This window comes from Rousettus aegyptiacus, unplaced genomic scaffold (assembly GCF_014176215.1).
Source record: "Rousettus aegyptiacus isolate mRouAeg1 unplaced genomic scaffold, mRouAeg1.p scaffold_m13_p_5, whole genome shotgun sequence".
NCBI classification, from domain to species: domain Eukaryota; kingdom Metazoa; phylum Chordata; class Mammalia; order Chiroptera; family Pteropodidae; genus Rousettus; species Rousettus aegyptiacus.
Genome location: NW_023416308.1, coordinates 25,334,944 through 25,350,250, shown reverse-complemented (window position 1 = coordinate 25,350,250; position 15,307 = coordinate 25,334,944). Strand labels below are relative to the sequence as shown.

Here is a 15,307-nt window from a genome sequence, read left to right as displayed (position 1 = left end):
GGAGAAAGATGCGAAGAGGAAATTAAATTGGTCAGGTTCTAACTTCTGTCTGTGTTCCTAAATGTCCGTGATGCCTCCACAGACCGGCTTGTTTTCATTTAAATTCTGGTGTGCCCTTGCTAAAGCAATCCCGAGAAAACTGTTCATTGTGGTACAACCTCCACCTCCTTCCTGCACTACAGAATCTGGAGAGAGTCGAGAGTCCTTCTAGTACTGACTGCTGAACTTCGACCAAAGAACCAGAATTTTTCCAGTTTTCTAACTGGAATCTGAGATTTGGTTTTTGTCTCTGGAAAAACCTACAAAAATCTAGTTATGCTCTCTCCGTGGTGCTGAAGTCAGATTCCCAGCTCTGTTGGTCGCTCGCAGGCTCCTCGATTCTTTGTTTTGAGGTTATCGTTATCGTTTTCAGCGTCTTGGGACGCTGAAACCACTACATGTGGTTTCTAATAATAAGCGTTTTTGACTCGCAGCGGTAACTTTGTACGAATTTAAATAGGTATGAAATAGTTGTGGAGAAAGGGTGGCCAGACTGTTTTCCGTGTCAAGCCTGCGCTCCCACTCTTAAAACTACATTTCCCACACTGCTGGACTACAATTCCCACAAGGCCACGGGAGCGCCCGGGAGACGCAAAGTGACAGCTTCCTGTCCCGCGAAAAGCTGCGTGGCCGACGACCGGAAGGTAAGTGTGGGCTTTTGGTGGGGTGGGTTATTTTCTGGGTTCTTCAAAGAGGAGCTGACGGGTAGGCAAACAGTTGGACGTTTCTCTTTCTTCCTCCCACTTTTCAAATCTTGATCTTTTTCATGAAAGCGCGGGTATATGGAAGTGGGACCTCGCTTCAGACCCTGTGTTTGTGTCTGGTAGTTCTTGGAGATCCTGGCGGAAACTCGCAGCAAGAGGAGGTGCTTTAATTCGATTCTGAGAGGGCCCTTGGCCTGTGAAGTCTCGCTGCCTGGGTGAGAATTGTTTGTTCATAAAACGAATACTAGTAGAGGTCGGGATCCCACTGGGTTGTGGGATGGGAGGAAGGCGTGGCGATATTTTTCAGATGTCTCGGGATTGCTTTCTAATGTTAGTGATCCTAGGTGTATGTCTCCTGACCCTGTGGTTATTGCACCTTTTTCCTTCATTGGTTTAAAATAAAGTTTATCATGGGAACGCCCTTTTTACTATCCCACTAGTTACTAATATTTTCGAGACTAAAACCCTTTAAATCATTAATTGGAACTAGCGATGGCTGTTTTAGTGTTCACAGGCGATGCTTGCTTGGCGTACGTACAAACTCTCTGTGTTAATTTGGCGACCCCTCTCCAGGTATTACATATCTGTTTGGGAACCACTGTACTTCACCCTGAGAAGGGTATGGTGTGCTGAAGAAAGTGCTGTACACTCAGGAGTCTTGGGCTCAAGTCCTCTTATTATTGGCGCTTAATCCCCTGTGGACTAGTTCTTTGGTAAATAAGGGGTTGAACTAGATAATTACTTTTGTAAGTGTTATTTAGTAATATTGGGCTTTGAGATACATAAAAAGAAGGTAAATCACTGGGGCGTTTTGCTGTAATTCGCATGTCATGTGGCTTTTAACTTTAAAAAAAAAAGGTATAAAGAAAATAAAAAACTGCCTTTAATCTCACTACCCAGGGTTAGGTTTCCACCTTTCCTTGTGCTTTGCATGTGTATATGAGCGTGTGACTGAACTCATACTGCATAGTTTGCAACCTGTTTATTTCACTTGCATTTTTCCATTAGCTTCCCATGACTCCCAATGACTTATGTTCTATTTAATCACTTAACTATTGTTGGATAGTTTACAGTTTTTATATATTTTCAGTTAATATATCCTACACGTATCTCTGAATCACTGATTATTTCTAGCAGTGGAACTGGGTGAACGAACAATGTAACTTAAATATTACAATGTATTTTAGCAGATAGGTCAAGGTTATTCTTTTTACACAACTATTTATCCTTGAACAAGCAGACTGTTTCTGTTATCACTCTTATGGCTTCAAATGTTAAAACTGACAATTTCCAGTTTGTAGGTGTTCCTTATGGGATTAGAAGCATCAAGAACAAGGAGATTCAATTTAAGGTGACTAGAATTAGTGTTTTAGTCTGCCCAAATAGGCCAAATTTATTTTGGGTTTATGTCTGCATCTGGTCCAGATGTTAGCAGGTTGAAGTGCTCTTGCATAGTGGGAAGAGCCTTCAAGTGATCAGCATAATTTCTAAGACAACTTCAGTGGCAAATTATAAAAAGTGTGATATTCTAAAGGTATCACCTGGAGGGCAAAATATTTAAATAATTTTGAAACAAAACTTGGGTTAGAATCCTGTATGTCATATAGTGCTGTTGTTGAACATCTATTAAAAAGCATTTAACACAGTTATCTGGATTTAATGTATTTTCCCTTTGGTAATGGAGGGTATCTGTGCTGTTACCTTTCTTCTTTCCTTTAGAATTGTGTGTGTAAAGGGCAGGTTTTGTTCCTTCTCTTTGGCTCTCATCTAGGTGGTGAGAGTATGGGGCGTACAGTTGGAAGCAGAATCATAACTCAGGTTTGAGATCATCTTACTTGGGAAATTATTTAAGTAAATATAAGGGGAAATCCATAAATTTCCAAAATTTTTTAATGGATGAGTTTAATTCCCCCAGCAACTTTAAAAAACACACTAATAAAAACAGCAAGTCACAGTGGCCAAAGGTGAGAAGATTATAGAACAGAAGTAGTGCTGACTTTACTTACTAATCTGACAAGTAGAGAAAACACCAGGTCAGTTTTTCTTTCTCTGGCATGATTTCTCTTAAATTGCTGAATTTGAGAGTGGTATTTTGGCAGTTAGGTGGTATCTGATACCAGTGTGATATACACCTAGGAAAGATCAGTGATGGGTGAAGTCCTTACTTTAATGTTCCATGGGCTTTCAAGTTGTTTCTATTTAAATAAAAGGAAATAAATAACCAGGTTATTCCAAACAATCCTATTAAAGGAGAGACAGATAAAAAAAAAAAAAAAGAATTAAGAAGGAGAAAGAGGGAAGGGAAGCTTCTTGGGCATGACACCATTTGCAAGGTCACAACGAACACCCCAACGGAGGGCAGATCTTTTCTTCTCAGTTGGTACTAGATAATTGTTTGGAACATATATGTGCTGAGGCTTGAATTGGGGTTCTGCTCGAGAAAGCATCTGTTCTCGGATACCCCAGCGTAATTCCTTCCTGTGGTCTTCACCAGGTAACCGCATTGCGTCCCAGTCTCGTTTATACTCAAAATAGCGAGCTACCCGGTCTACCTTGCCCCGGTTTCGGCTTAACTGGTCCAGTCTTGGGAGAATAAAGGACTTAGGTCGGCTGGCAACAATCAGGTCTTGTTCATAAGCTGGAGAGCCCATTCCTTCTCTTCGTAGATAGCAAATGAGCTGATCTTGAGAAATTCCTTGGTATTCATGTGGTGGATTACATTTTTCTGAAGTGTCAACAGGGGATTCCCTGTCTTCCTGGAACTGCAGGTTCATCAACCTTTCTCTTAAGTCCCAGAGATCCACATCACTTTCTGTACCAGACTCCGATTCACTGATAATTGATTCATCTGTCACTAATACTTCCCCATCTGGCTTCCTACGCAGCACCTTTCTCTTCATCACTGGCTTTCGGAGCCTTTGGGAGGCCTCTGAGACTGTTTCTGAAGTGACATTACTTTCTAAATGTGGGTACTGCAATTGTACAGGTAGACCAGGTCGCTTTCCTGGGGTAACCGAAGCTTTGCTATAGGGATCATATTGCATAGACTGGGCTTCTCGCCTGACATCTCCCTCACCCTGCCCTGCACAGATACGGGTGAAAGCTGTAGCAGCCACTAACATTCGTTCTTCTGGATCCATATTGGCCCATTTTTGTGCACCAGGTCCCACGAGTTCCTCCATTGGTCCCCCTACACTGTAGGACCTTCTGCAAGAGAAAAAACTCATCAGTTCTGATAATAAATTCCCAGCTCATTCCCTTCTTTTGTTCATTCCCTTCTTGTCTTTATAGTGGTCAGGAGAAAGAATGGCTAAGGAAATCATAATGCAATAGTTATATAATAAAATATAGGTTAGTACTAGGTAGAATGAGAACAGTTTGGAGGGGCAATAACTCAGCTCTAGAGAAGCTATTACAGTTTTTATTTCATTTCTTATTCACTCCTACTTTCTACTGCCTGGTAGTTCTTGCCACCTTTAGTAGTTCCTAGGACAGGATAGGTGAGTTATGGCTTTAAGAAAAGCCCGATACATGAAAGGGGCATAAAGCTTAATATACATTTTGTATCTAGCATTTAATTTAGTTCATGTAATCCTCAACTTTGGGGTAGGTACTCTGATTATCTCCTTTTCACAGATGAATAACATGAGGCATACAAAGGTGAAATAACTTTGCCCAAGATTAAGCTGGAATTCTAACTCAGGCAATTTGGCTTCAGAATCCTTGCTTATAATAACGAGAGTAATTTAATACAAAACCCCCACAAAAGCAGTAACGCTCATGCATAGTCTTATGCATAAGTCATATTAATGCATCTTCAGTTCCCAAGCAAATCTGTTCATTCTAGTATCCTGTCAATGAAATAATTTTTAGTACCCAAATCAACTAGCCAAATATTCAATGCTAGTTTCCTGACTGGATCTAAGATAGGTATCTCCTGCTTACCATTTATTTCCTGTGTCCCTACCATTTTTCTTTTTAAGCTGACAAAATACATGCCTTCTTCCCTTGTTTTTCGAAGTTTCCCTCCCAAGGGCAGTTTCTTATGATTTCTCCAGTAATTTTCCATATTCATATGCACAGTTTTTATATCACAAAGGAGCATATTATGTACCTTTTCTGAGCCTTAAAGATCATCCTGGCGATCCAGCTATATTAGCAGACTTCATTCATTTTGTTTAAAGTTGGACAGAATTCCAATGTATGGATGTACTATAATTTTTCAACTATTCCACAATTGATTAAATTTAGGCTTACAGTCTTGTTTTAAAATGAACGTTAAAATGAATAACAAATAAATTGTTATATACTTGTGCAAGCACATGTGTATGTTGAAAGCTAGAAATGTAATAAGTGGCTCAAAAGGCATGGGTGTGCTCTTTGATAGCTGTAACTAAATGCCCTCTAAAGTTGTGCCGACAGTGTATTATAGAGCTTCTTTCTCCATCCCTTCTCCAAAGTGGTGTACTAGCAAACTTCCTAGCCGTTGCAGTCAGTTTGGTAAAAAATAGTTCTCATGTAAATTAACATTTATTTTCACTGAGTAAAATTGAACATCTTTTCACACATTTTTTTCTCTTTTTTTATAAAATGCTCGTTTTTCTACTTACCTCTCAAGTCGTTGGACTTCTTATTGCTTTTTATATTAAAACCCATTTATATATTCATGAAATACTTATATATTAAGGAAATTAGTCCTTTACCATTATCATTTTTTTATTCTCAGTTTGTTGCTTACCTTCTGACTTTATTTTTTGCTGGCAGAAACTTGTTTCTGCAGTGTTTTACTTAGAAATGCCTTTCCCACTCCAAGATTTTAGAAAGTTATTCCATGTTTTCTTCTAGTACTTTCATAGTTTCATGTTTTACCTTTTAATCTATCATAGATGGAGAAATTCAAAGGGCAAAAATTAAATGTGCTACCTAGACTTAGTCAGCCTTAGAACAGATGTGATGATCTATTACTGCAGTAACCAACCATCGGTCACAGATTTTCCAGTACTGTCCCAATTTTAAGGATGTAGTACAGCTCAGCTGTCCTGAGTTTTTTGAAACATGACAGGAATTTCAACAGTGACACCTAAATAACATTATCCAAACTGACTCTTCTAACAACCAGACGCACAGAATATGCATTATATTTGACTTAAAGGAATCATGATGCTTAATTACCGTCTTTCTGCCATCAAAACTGGTTAAAGTGGGAAAATCGTGACTCCAGGTTCTAATTCCAACACAAAGTACGATCAGTGACAAATTTCTTCAGTCAGGCAGGCTTCTTTTGTACCACCTTTAAGACAGAACTAAGTATTAGATGATAGAACATAGACGCCACTAATTTTATCTGAAATACTGGAAAGCAGTAGAAACTCACCATAGATGTATACATTCCATATAAACAAGTCTTATGACTAGACAGATTAGACAAACATAATAAGAGGTTAAAAGGAAATGTTGTAGGGGAAAAACAATAATACCAATCCTTAATCATCTCAGCTAATGAAGAAGAGATATATGAAATCTACAGTCATTTCCCCTAAATTCTCACTACTTAAACCTTAACAATGCTGAGTATTTTTGATGCTACTTCCCTTTTCCCCTGTGAATTGGCCACTCAGGATGGAAATGAATAATATCTGAAGATGAGAAACCCATAATAATTAAGCTAATGCTTATATCCCTGGGCAGAAGCAAAAGTCTATCCTTCAGGCATTACATTAAATCTTAGATACTATTTGAACATAATGGAAAGATACTGACATGATCAAAGGACTCAGCACTGAAATGGTTGTGTCCTTTTACTCTCATTTTAGGTAGTGTGGACCCATATGATTCATTTATTCCTGGCGTTGTCTTATCATGGCTGAAAATGACATAGACAGAATCCAGACTGAGAAACTACTGAAAAGAGTACAAGAACTGGAGCAGGAGGTACAAAGACTTAAAAACAAACAGGCCAACACCAAGGACTCAGATGTTAGCAAGAATTCTTCAGGAGCTGGAAAAGCTAAGCGTGCATTTGATTTCAGTGCTCATGGTCGAAGACATGCAGCCCTAAAGGTAGCCTATCTGGGCTGGGGATACCAGGGCTTTGCCAGTCAGGAAAACACAAACAATACAATTGAAGAGAAACTGTTTGAGGCTCTAACCAAGACTCGACTGATAGAAAGCAGACAGACATCCAACTATCACCGGTGTGGGAGGACAGACAAAGGAGTTAGTGCCTTTGGACAGGTAAGGGCCACTCTACTGTTTTCAAATCAAGCAAGCAATACCAATATATTCTAGGGGTACATACTGAGGCTTCAGATAATTTGTATCTCTTAACCAGTCTTTCTCTAATTCCACAGGTGATTTCTCTCGACCTTCGTTCTCACTTTCCGAAAGGCAGAGAGTCAGAGGATTTTAACTCGACAGATGAAGTCAACAGTGCCACCGAAGAAATCCGTTATACCCACATTCTTAATCGGGTGCTCCCTCCAGATATTCGTGTACTGGCCTGGGCCTCTGTAGAACCTAGCTTCAGTGCTCGGTTCAGCTGTCTTGAGCGGACTTACCGCTATTTCTTCCCTCGTGCTGATTTAGATATTGTAACCATGAACTGTGCAGCTCAGAAGTATGTTGGCACGCACGATTTTAGGAACTTATGTAAAATGGACGTAGCCAATGGAGTGATTAATTTTCACAGGACTATTCTTTCTGCTCAAGTACAGCTAGTGGGCCAGGGCCTGGCCGAAGAGAGATGGCAAGAACCTTTCCAGTTATGTCAGTTTGAAGTGACTGGCCAGGCGTTCCTTTATCATCAGGTCCGTTGTATGATGGCTATCCTTTTTCTTATTGGCCAAGGAATGGAGAAGCCAGAGATTATCGATGAGCTGCTAAATATAGAGAAAAATCCCCAGAAACCTCAATACAGGTAAATTAAAAACAAACAAAAGCCAAAATAACAAAACGGCTATTGCCCTTAGATCATGTTAAAATATATTCTAGCATATGTTTCTCTGTCCACAATTGTCTGAATAACTAAGTAACTGGTTCTGTCTTTGTGAAGCTTTTAATCTAACCTGTAGAATGTTGTGAACATGCAGGAGGGAGTGGTATCTTTGAATTTTCTTCTACACTTTTATCCCAGTAGCAAGAATTAGGTGTTTGGACCAGGCCCCTTAAATTAAAGCACATTCGTGTCTACATTTTCTTTCCCCTTGAATTTATGTTAAGAGGTATGGTTAGGTTCTGCTGAAGTTAGACAGTGGGCATTCAAACTATTTATATTAAATTTTCTTTGCTTTGAATTATGGAGGAGTCATACTACTGTACTTTGAAGTTTTTCCTATCTTTCAGTTTCTGAAATGGAATAATAGTCAACTTTTCTTTAGAGAGCAGGCTGAGTTCAGATAGACCAATAATTCACTCCTCATACTATACAAAATTGACAAGTTTGGGGAAAACACCACCAGCTGTTTTAATTTCATAGCAATATGGTGGAGCCAGGTCAACTCACCTCTAAGTGACTTGTTATCATTGAAATTTACCCTCATATAGGCCAAGCCTAGCCAGCTGATCTGGAGTTTGTTGTCATTTTCTTTTTTCAGTTATAATGTTGCGCAAGGTTAGGGATGGTGTTGTATTTTCTTAGCTCTTACTTAATATTGACATAGAGTTTTCCCCCTTCTTTTAACTCAACTCTGTTTAAAGAATTTTTTGGATGGCTGCTCTGTCTTCTCCACACTGTTTTCATCTCTCTTTCTAGTATGGCTGTAGAATTTCCTCTGGTCTTGTATGACTGTAAATTTGAAAATATCAAGTGGATCTACGACCGGGAGGTTCATGAGTTCAATGTTACCCACCTACAACAACAATGGGCTAATCAAGCTGTGAAGACTCACATGTTGTATAGCATGCTGCAAGGGCTCGACTCTGTTGCAGTACCCTGTGGGGCAGGTATGACGGAAATCCATGGATAAAATTATTTACCAGAGTGAAAGTTATACAGGGTTATGGGGGAAGTAGATTTATATAAAGTTTGATTCTTTTGTAGTAAAGTACCCATGTAATGTTTGATTGTATACATTATAGGACCAAAGACAGAAGGAGTGATAGAATGGAGAAATGTTAAGCCTTCTGTCATAAAGCAGACCAGCGCCTTCGTAGAAGGAGTGAAAATGCGCACATATAAGCCCCTAATGCATCGTCCTAAATGCCAAGGATTAGAATCCCGGATCCAGCATTTTGTACGTAGGGGACGCATTGAGCACCCACGTTTATTCTATGAGGAAGAAACAGAAGCCAAAAGGGACTGTAATGACACACTAGTGGAAGAAGGAACTATTTTGGAGAAACCAACAAAAAGAGTCTGTGTTGCTACAGAAAGTAAAAGCATCATCTAACTACAGAAAACTCACCAAAATCTAGGAAGCAACAGCTCCCTAAATGGCAGATAGGAAAGGAAATATTTACTGCAAGAAGTCCCAGAATGCAGATGATGAGCTTTTAAAAAAACAAAACTAAAAAGATCATAGGCTCTATTAAGGAAATTCTTGCTTGAACAAGAGATCGAACATTCTCTCATTCCTGTCCAAAAGGAATAAGAGATGGAAGCACAAGCAAATGGAAAATGGGGATGTATCTACGGAAACCTGTGCCTTGTGTTCAAATTCATTAAAGCCTGATCTTGCAAGTGTCAGATTTGTTGTATTGTTCTTTTTAAAAGCAAATTAGATGTTCACTACTTATCTGGACGTACCTAAAAAGTTTGGCTTAAGTGTCTCATTTCTAAGACTTGAAAATTATATGAATTTTAATCAGTTAAATATTTGATAAGTTGGTTTAGTGCCAGGCACAATACTACCTGACAGTGACCTAACTGAATAAGGCATAGCATCTCTTACAAAGCTTATCAGTCTAGTGCTGTATGAGTGACAAATGGTCTCTGCTATATATAAATATATGTGTGTATACATATATACACACACACATGTGTATTGTATATAATTTTTTTTTACAACCTTTTACATATGTAAAAAACATTAACTCATGGGCCACATGAAAATAGGCCATGTAGTTTACCAGCTTCTGTCCCAGTGGTTTAAGGAAAGCTTTTATAAAGAGATACCCAAGTTAAATCTTGTAGAACAAGTGGGAGCCAGTTGAAGTGGGAACGAGAAGCAGAGATTTAGTGTGTCTAAGACAGAGATGCAGTTTGTATAAAGGGTTAAAGATTATTGCATCTGCATTCAGATAACTACAGTATTATGGCTTGAGAGTAACAACATAGTTTAGAAAAGTAAGTAAGGGTCATGTCTGTAGAGTCTTGTACACTTTCCTACAAAGGCTTAGATTTTATCTTGTGACACCACTGGAAAAAAAAGCTAGACTTGTAGTAAAAATATTTCCCTAGATATAGTGTGGATTGGAAGAGGGCAAGACAGTGGGACCAGTTAGGAGGCTGTTGGAGTAATCGGGAACTGATGATGGCCTAGACTAGATTTGTACTAAGGGGAACTGAGAGAAGTGGATGAATTTGGGATTAAGAAAGGAGAAGCAATGGACTTTATGGGTGAATGCATGTGAGGCTTTCAGGATAACTCCTAGGTTTCAGATTTAAAGCACATGTGAGACATTGAGACAGGAAAATAACGTGGGACTCTGCTTATTCTCAAAGTTGATAAGTAACCCTGAAAATATAAACACCAATATTTATTCAAAACATATTATTCTCTTAAATAATACATTATTCTATATAGCAATTAATAAACATAAAGAATGCAGACCTGCCTAAGTGACAACAGCTTTCATCATTACAGACTGTATCACTTATCCACAATTAGGATACACTACATGTTTATGAGATCCAAAGTTTTATTTCCCAACCAACAGTTTATTCCTACCTACATTGAAAACTTCAAGTATATAAATAGGGTTTATATTCTCAAGCTGCTACCTAACATACAATTAACATAGGACAATTAGAAATAATACTAACATAAATAGTAAACATGCTATATAAGTGATACAGAAACTTAGTAGTGAGTGGGCTACAGATACAAGACTTCCCTGAAAGAGTTCCATGTTTAGGAAGTAAAATAGTATAAGAAAAGTAATGTGACCTTGTATTGAAGAGTAAGAAAACAGAATAGCTTTCACTTTCTGGCAGAGGAGGAACGGAAAAGATCCCCATTTTAGAGATGGGGAAATAGTGATACCAAATAAGATTTATTCTCAATAACCAATCCAGGCCTTTTGGATTTTGAATTATGTCACTGATTTTTGGGACCTGATGTGCCAACATTTCAAAATGTCCTTAAGGTTCTTAAATATTGTTTTCTCCTTGAATTTTGATGTTAAAGACTTTCATTTTTAGTGTAGCCATTGAGTATAGTAGAATATTCTCAATTTAAACATGTAAGGACAAACTAAAGCATTTAATTATTTTCAACTTCCTACCTTATTGCAATGTACCTTCACTGCCATTAGTTTTTGAATTAAAGAAAAACCTAGAAAAGAACAGATTTAGGAAGTGACTCCTTATTTTTAAAAAAATCAACTCTAAAGAAATGATACATGGGACAAAAAGCACTAACTAAAAAGTCATGCTTGGGAGTATGTATAGAAGCCAAAGGGTAGAGGATCAGGGTTTTAGGTCTCAAGTAAAACCCTTTCAAGTTTAACTAGATTATACCATCAAATCTAGAATAAGTTTTTAGTGACATGATTTTTGGTAGTTAACGTAGAAAAAAATTCAGGACAATCGTCACAGATGAAGCAAGTGAGAAATCCCAAAATGTAACGGCAAAATTAGTTATCTGAGGTAATGTTTCCATCAATTCCAAAGTCTCTTACCCAGGGTAGGGACTAAATAAATGTAAGAAGTAAAGTAGGGCTTAGATCTTACTTTCTTCGTTGGAAAAAGGGAATTATTTCAATAGGTTATGAACTTTAAATGAGATTTTATATATAGACATATACATGTCACATTTAAAAAGCTAATATGTAACATAATAAATATGATATGTAAATAAAATAGAGCTTCGTAAGAAGTATTACACCATTCATTTCAATGTTCATGCAATAGAAACCTACCTTAGAAAGATGAATACAGAATAAAGGAGGGACAGAGATGGAATGGGGCTCTGGGCCAGAAAGAGTTCCAACACTAAAGCCCAAAGAGATTGTTTTGTGTACCGAACTATAATGATTAACATGTTATTTTATTTACATTTAAATTACAGCACACTCTTTTTTCTTGAACATATGAGAATAAGTGTTTGCAAATAATAAAATCTAAACTTTAGTAAGGTCCACAGGTAACTGTCAATTCTCTTTAACATAAAGACCTGATAATCCTTTATCTTAGGAGGAAACTTTTATATAGAGGTTAGAACATCTTATATTTTGTAAGTAAACACAGACAATATTAACCCAAATACCCAACAATACCTTCTCTTCAAAATCTTAAGCGTCCAAGTGTCCCAGGTTTAGCTAGTTTCAAGTGAAAGGATTTTAAGGGTGGAAGCAGAGGGCTGGGTCAGTAGTTAGATTCTGTTACAGGGAGGCTACTGCAGAATTAGAACAAATCCCTCTACCTCTGGAGAGGTAAAAGGTAGCTTAAAGAACCACAATAATACAACACAAATTAAAAAACACCCTAAAAAGAATCATATCGAAAGACTCAACAAAATGGGGGAAATATTTGTAACATTCAAAATTGCTAATTCAAATTTTTCTTATAAAGCTATTAAAAGGTACACGCACAACCAGAATAAAGAAAACAGATGATTTACCAAGGAAATAACAAAACAGAAAAAGATGTTTAATCTCATTAATGCAAATGAAAAACATTGTTTTAGATTGGTAAGATTTTTCAATATCCAGTGCTGGTTAGTGTATGGAGAAATAAGCAACCTACACTCTTTGTGTATGTGGGTGGGGTGGGAGAATATCAATTTTTTGAGAGGGCAGTTTGGCATTATGAATCAGAATTTAAATTGTACCATTATTTCTAAGCCATCATCTGCTTCCAGGAATTATTCGAAGGAGATAAACTGGGCAAGAATGCAAAAATGTATAAGTACCAATTATCACTAGCATGTTATTCAATCATGATGATGGAACTGGATAAACAAATATCCATCATTAGGGGACTGGTTAGCTAATATGATACAGTGCAGTCATAGCAACAAATACCACACATCATTAAAAGTGATAATGCATATCTACACTTGACATTGACATGTGCTCCTAAATTACTAACTGGATAAGGCATAATCTGCTTTTTAAATAATATGCTTTATTATATTCAAAATGTACAATTATAAAAATACATTTTGTAAGTATAATCATGTAAATATGTATTCATATTGAATATATTTGCAGTAAGCACAAATGTGAACACTTATTTTGATGGTTATCTATGGCTGATGGAATTTTGACTATTCCTTCTTTATACGTACTTAATAGTGCTTGGATCTATTTGTAAAAACAATGAGATTGTGTAATTTTTATAATCGGAAAAAGTTTATTTTCATTCTAGGGTAGGACTGTAGTAGGGTTCTTCAAATTTACACGCTATCCTAACTTATCAGGGAAAGAGCTTCTAGTACAGTTTACACCTAGAAGTTCACAAAAGGTGTGACTAAAGACTAAAGCTTTTGTCCCTTTGGAAGAAAGACTGGTGTCGGGCACCACCAGGCCAGCATGTGGCTGTCGCCTGTCTGCGATAATCGCGGCCTCGGGAGAGGCTGGCTCCCTCGCTGCACCCGCCCCTCCTGACCCGTCCACTGCATTGAGCCGCGGTCACTGTGACCTCGGGGGCTCCAGCTGGCGCGTTACCTCTACGCGGCCTGAGGAAACCCCGAATCCGGTCCATAGGGCCGTCAGGGCTCAGGACTGCGTGCCTGGGAATCGGTACCGGGACAGCGAAACCAATTCCACGTACTCAGCCCCGACCTCTCTCCAGCCCCGGATGGCCCCCGAGAAGCCCCTCTACCTCTCCCAGCCCGCCCCACTCACCCGCCACACCGAGGTGCGCTCGTAGCCCAGCTTCCAGCACAGCAGCCCCGCAGGTGTCGGTTGACGTCCCGCAGCTTGCGCAGGCGCACTGTCCGCCGGAGCACGGAGGCCGACTTAACCCCCCGGCAGCTGAGGTTTAAAACCCGGGGAACCAATCGGTGTCCTTTGCCCCGCCCCCTTCCCTTCTATTGGTCCTGAGGGTGTACGCCTTTCGAGTCTACATCCTGATTGGCTTATATTTTCTCTTGGCCCTCCCCTCAGGCGGGAGGTAGTCGGGGGTTTGGGGCGTCCGCTGGGAAAAATCCGTGCCCCGCGGCGCTGGAGCGCGAACTCGGAACCGTTGCTGCGTTGCTAGGCACACCCAACCCGTAGGGAAGGGCTTTCAAGCTTTCTTTAACGGCCTGGTTAGCTGGGCTCAAGGAGAGGCTGACTTATAGAGTTCCGTCCATCTCACGGAATCAGTCTCACCTTTTCCGACTGTGGGCGGCTCGGTGGCGTCCAGAGGGTTCCCGGCGCGGTCGGAGCCGTGATCCGGTTCCCGCCTCTGCGCATCAGCCCTTCGACCCGTGTCCGACACGCGGTTCTGTGGGAAGGCTCGGAGGCGCGGGAGGACTTTCCCAGGCTCACAGGCTTCTTGATCTGACCCAGTGCTGTCTCCAGTCCCACCGACCTTACTTTCAAACTGACTTCCTTGCTGAAACGACCGCTCACAGGCGGTGTTCCTGCGGAATGCGCCCATCTACTCCCTTCACTTAGTCTTATTCTTAAAAACAATGTTTTTGTTTGTTTGTTTGTTTGTTTTGAATCCGTATCTGATAAAAAACGGTCTAGTGCTTTGGGAATTGTTAAGGATGGGACCTAGAAAAGCAAAAGGGTTGAGGTCCCCACGACTCAGATAAGCCTAGGCACTGCCTTGAACAACTTGTCCTCCAAGTCCTCACGCAAATAGGCAGGTGCTGGTGGATGACTTTATGCTGTTTTTAAAATCCAGCATTTAACGAGAAGGAGAAAATAATGTTTAATCTTTTTCCTCCAAATACTTCATATTACCTCTTATCCTTCTCCCTGTGTCTCAAGACCTTGGCGTTACTTATTACTTCTAAGGCACTTTGGGTTTGTCGGGGGAAAGAAAAAAAACAGGATGACAGAAGTAGGTTGTGAAGATTTAAATGGCCCTATCCTTAGATCCTCAATATCCTAACACTGCTGCACACAGTTTTTTCTTTCCTCATAAATACTCCATGTTCAGTTTGTCTTAGATACGAGAGTAAACAGTCATTTTTCTGACCTACTGCTTTGAATGTTCCACATATTTCTCACCAACTTCCCGATTCATTTCTTGTTATGCTTTATGTTAAAGTTTGATCCTTGAAAACCTTTAATTGGCAGCACCTTGAAGGATCTACCTCCTGTCATATTTCAAGTGGTATCTTATGTTCAACTCAGTACTTGGTTTTGGTGGATTACTTCATCCTCTAATTTAACCTAGATCTGATTTAATAATCCTCATGTTCCCTGAATGCCCTGAACCTGAAGAAACCTAAAGCAAGACCATC

The 15,307-nt window shown here is 39.3% G+C and overlaps 2 protein-coding genes across 6 annotated transcripts; one reads left to right on the top strand and one right to left on the bottom strand.

The window, feature by feature from the left end:
- The first annotated feature begins 587 nt into the window (after positions 1-587).
- Positions 588-9,426, top strand: LOC107498944 (pseudouridine synthase 3). 4 transcript variants are annotated; one of them, XM_016122649.2, is made up of 5 exons: positions 588-683; positions 6,557-6,977; positions 7,094-7,659; positions 8,494-8,684; positions 8,820-9,426. In XM_016122649.2, the coding sequence occupies exons 2-5, from the start codon at positions 6,603-6,605 to the stop codon at positions 9,128-9,130; spliced, it is 1,443 nt and encodes a 480-aa protein (XP_015978135.2). In that variant the 5' UTR covers positions 588-683; positions 6,557-6,602; the 3' UTR covers positions 9,131-9,426. The 4 variants fall into 4 exon arrangements, with proteins under 4 accessions (XP_015978135.2, XP_036076996.1, XP_036076995.1 ...); XM_036221103.1 differs by lacking the exon at positions 588-683 and adding an exon at positions 698-958 and having other exon boundaries at positions 6,561-6,977; XM_036221102.1 differs by lacking the exon at positions 588-683 and adding an exon at positions 698-958.
- HYLS1 (HYLS1 centriolar and ciliogenesis associated) lies at positions 2,616-13,843 on the bottom strand. Of its 2 annotated transcripts, none has more exons than XM_036221105.1 (3): positions 13,752-13,843; positions 5,916-6,033; positions 2,616-3,950 (listed from the first exon to the last, which is right to left on the bottom strand). In XM_036221105.1, the coding sequence occupies exons 2-3, from the start codon at positions 5,927-5,929 to the stop codon at positions 3,023-3,025; spliced, it is 942 nt and encodes a 313-aa protein (XP_036076998.1). In that variant the 5' UTR covers positions 5,930-6,033; positions 13,752-13,843; the 3' UTR covers positions 2,616-3,022. The 2 variants fall into 2 exon arrangements, with proteins under 2 accessions (XP_036076998.1, XP_036076999.1); XM_036221106.1 differs by lacking the exon at positions 13,752-13,843 and adding an exon at positions 5,482-5,620 and having other exon boundaries at positions 5,916-6,558.
- Between the last annotated feature and the right edge of the window lie 1,464 nt (positions 13,844-15,307).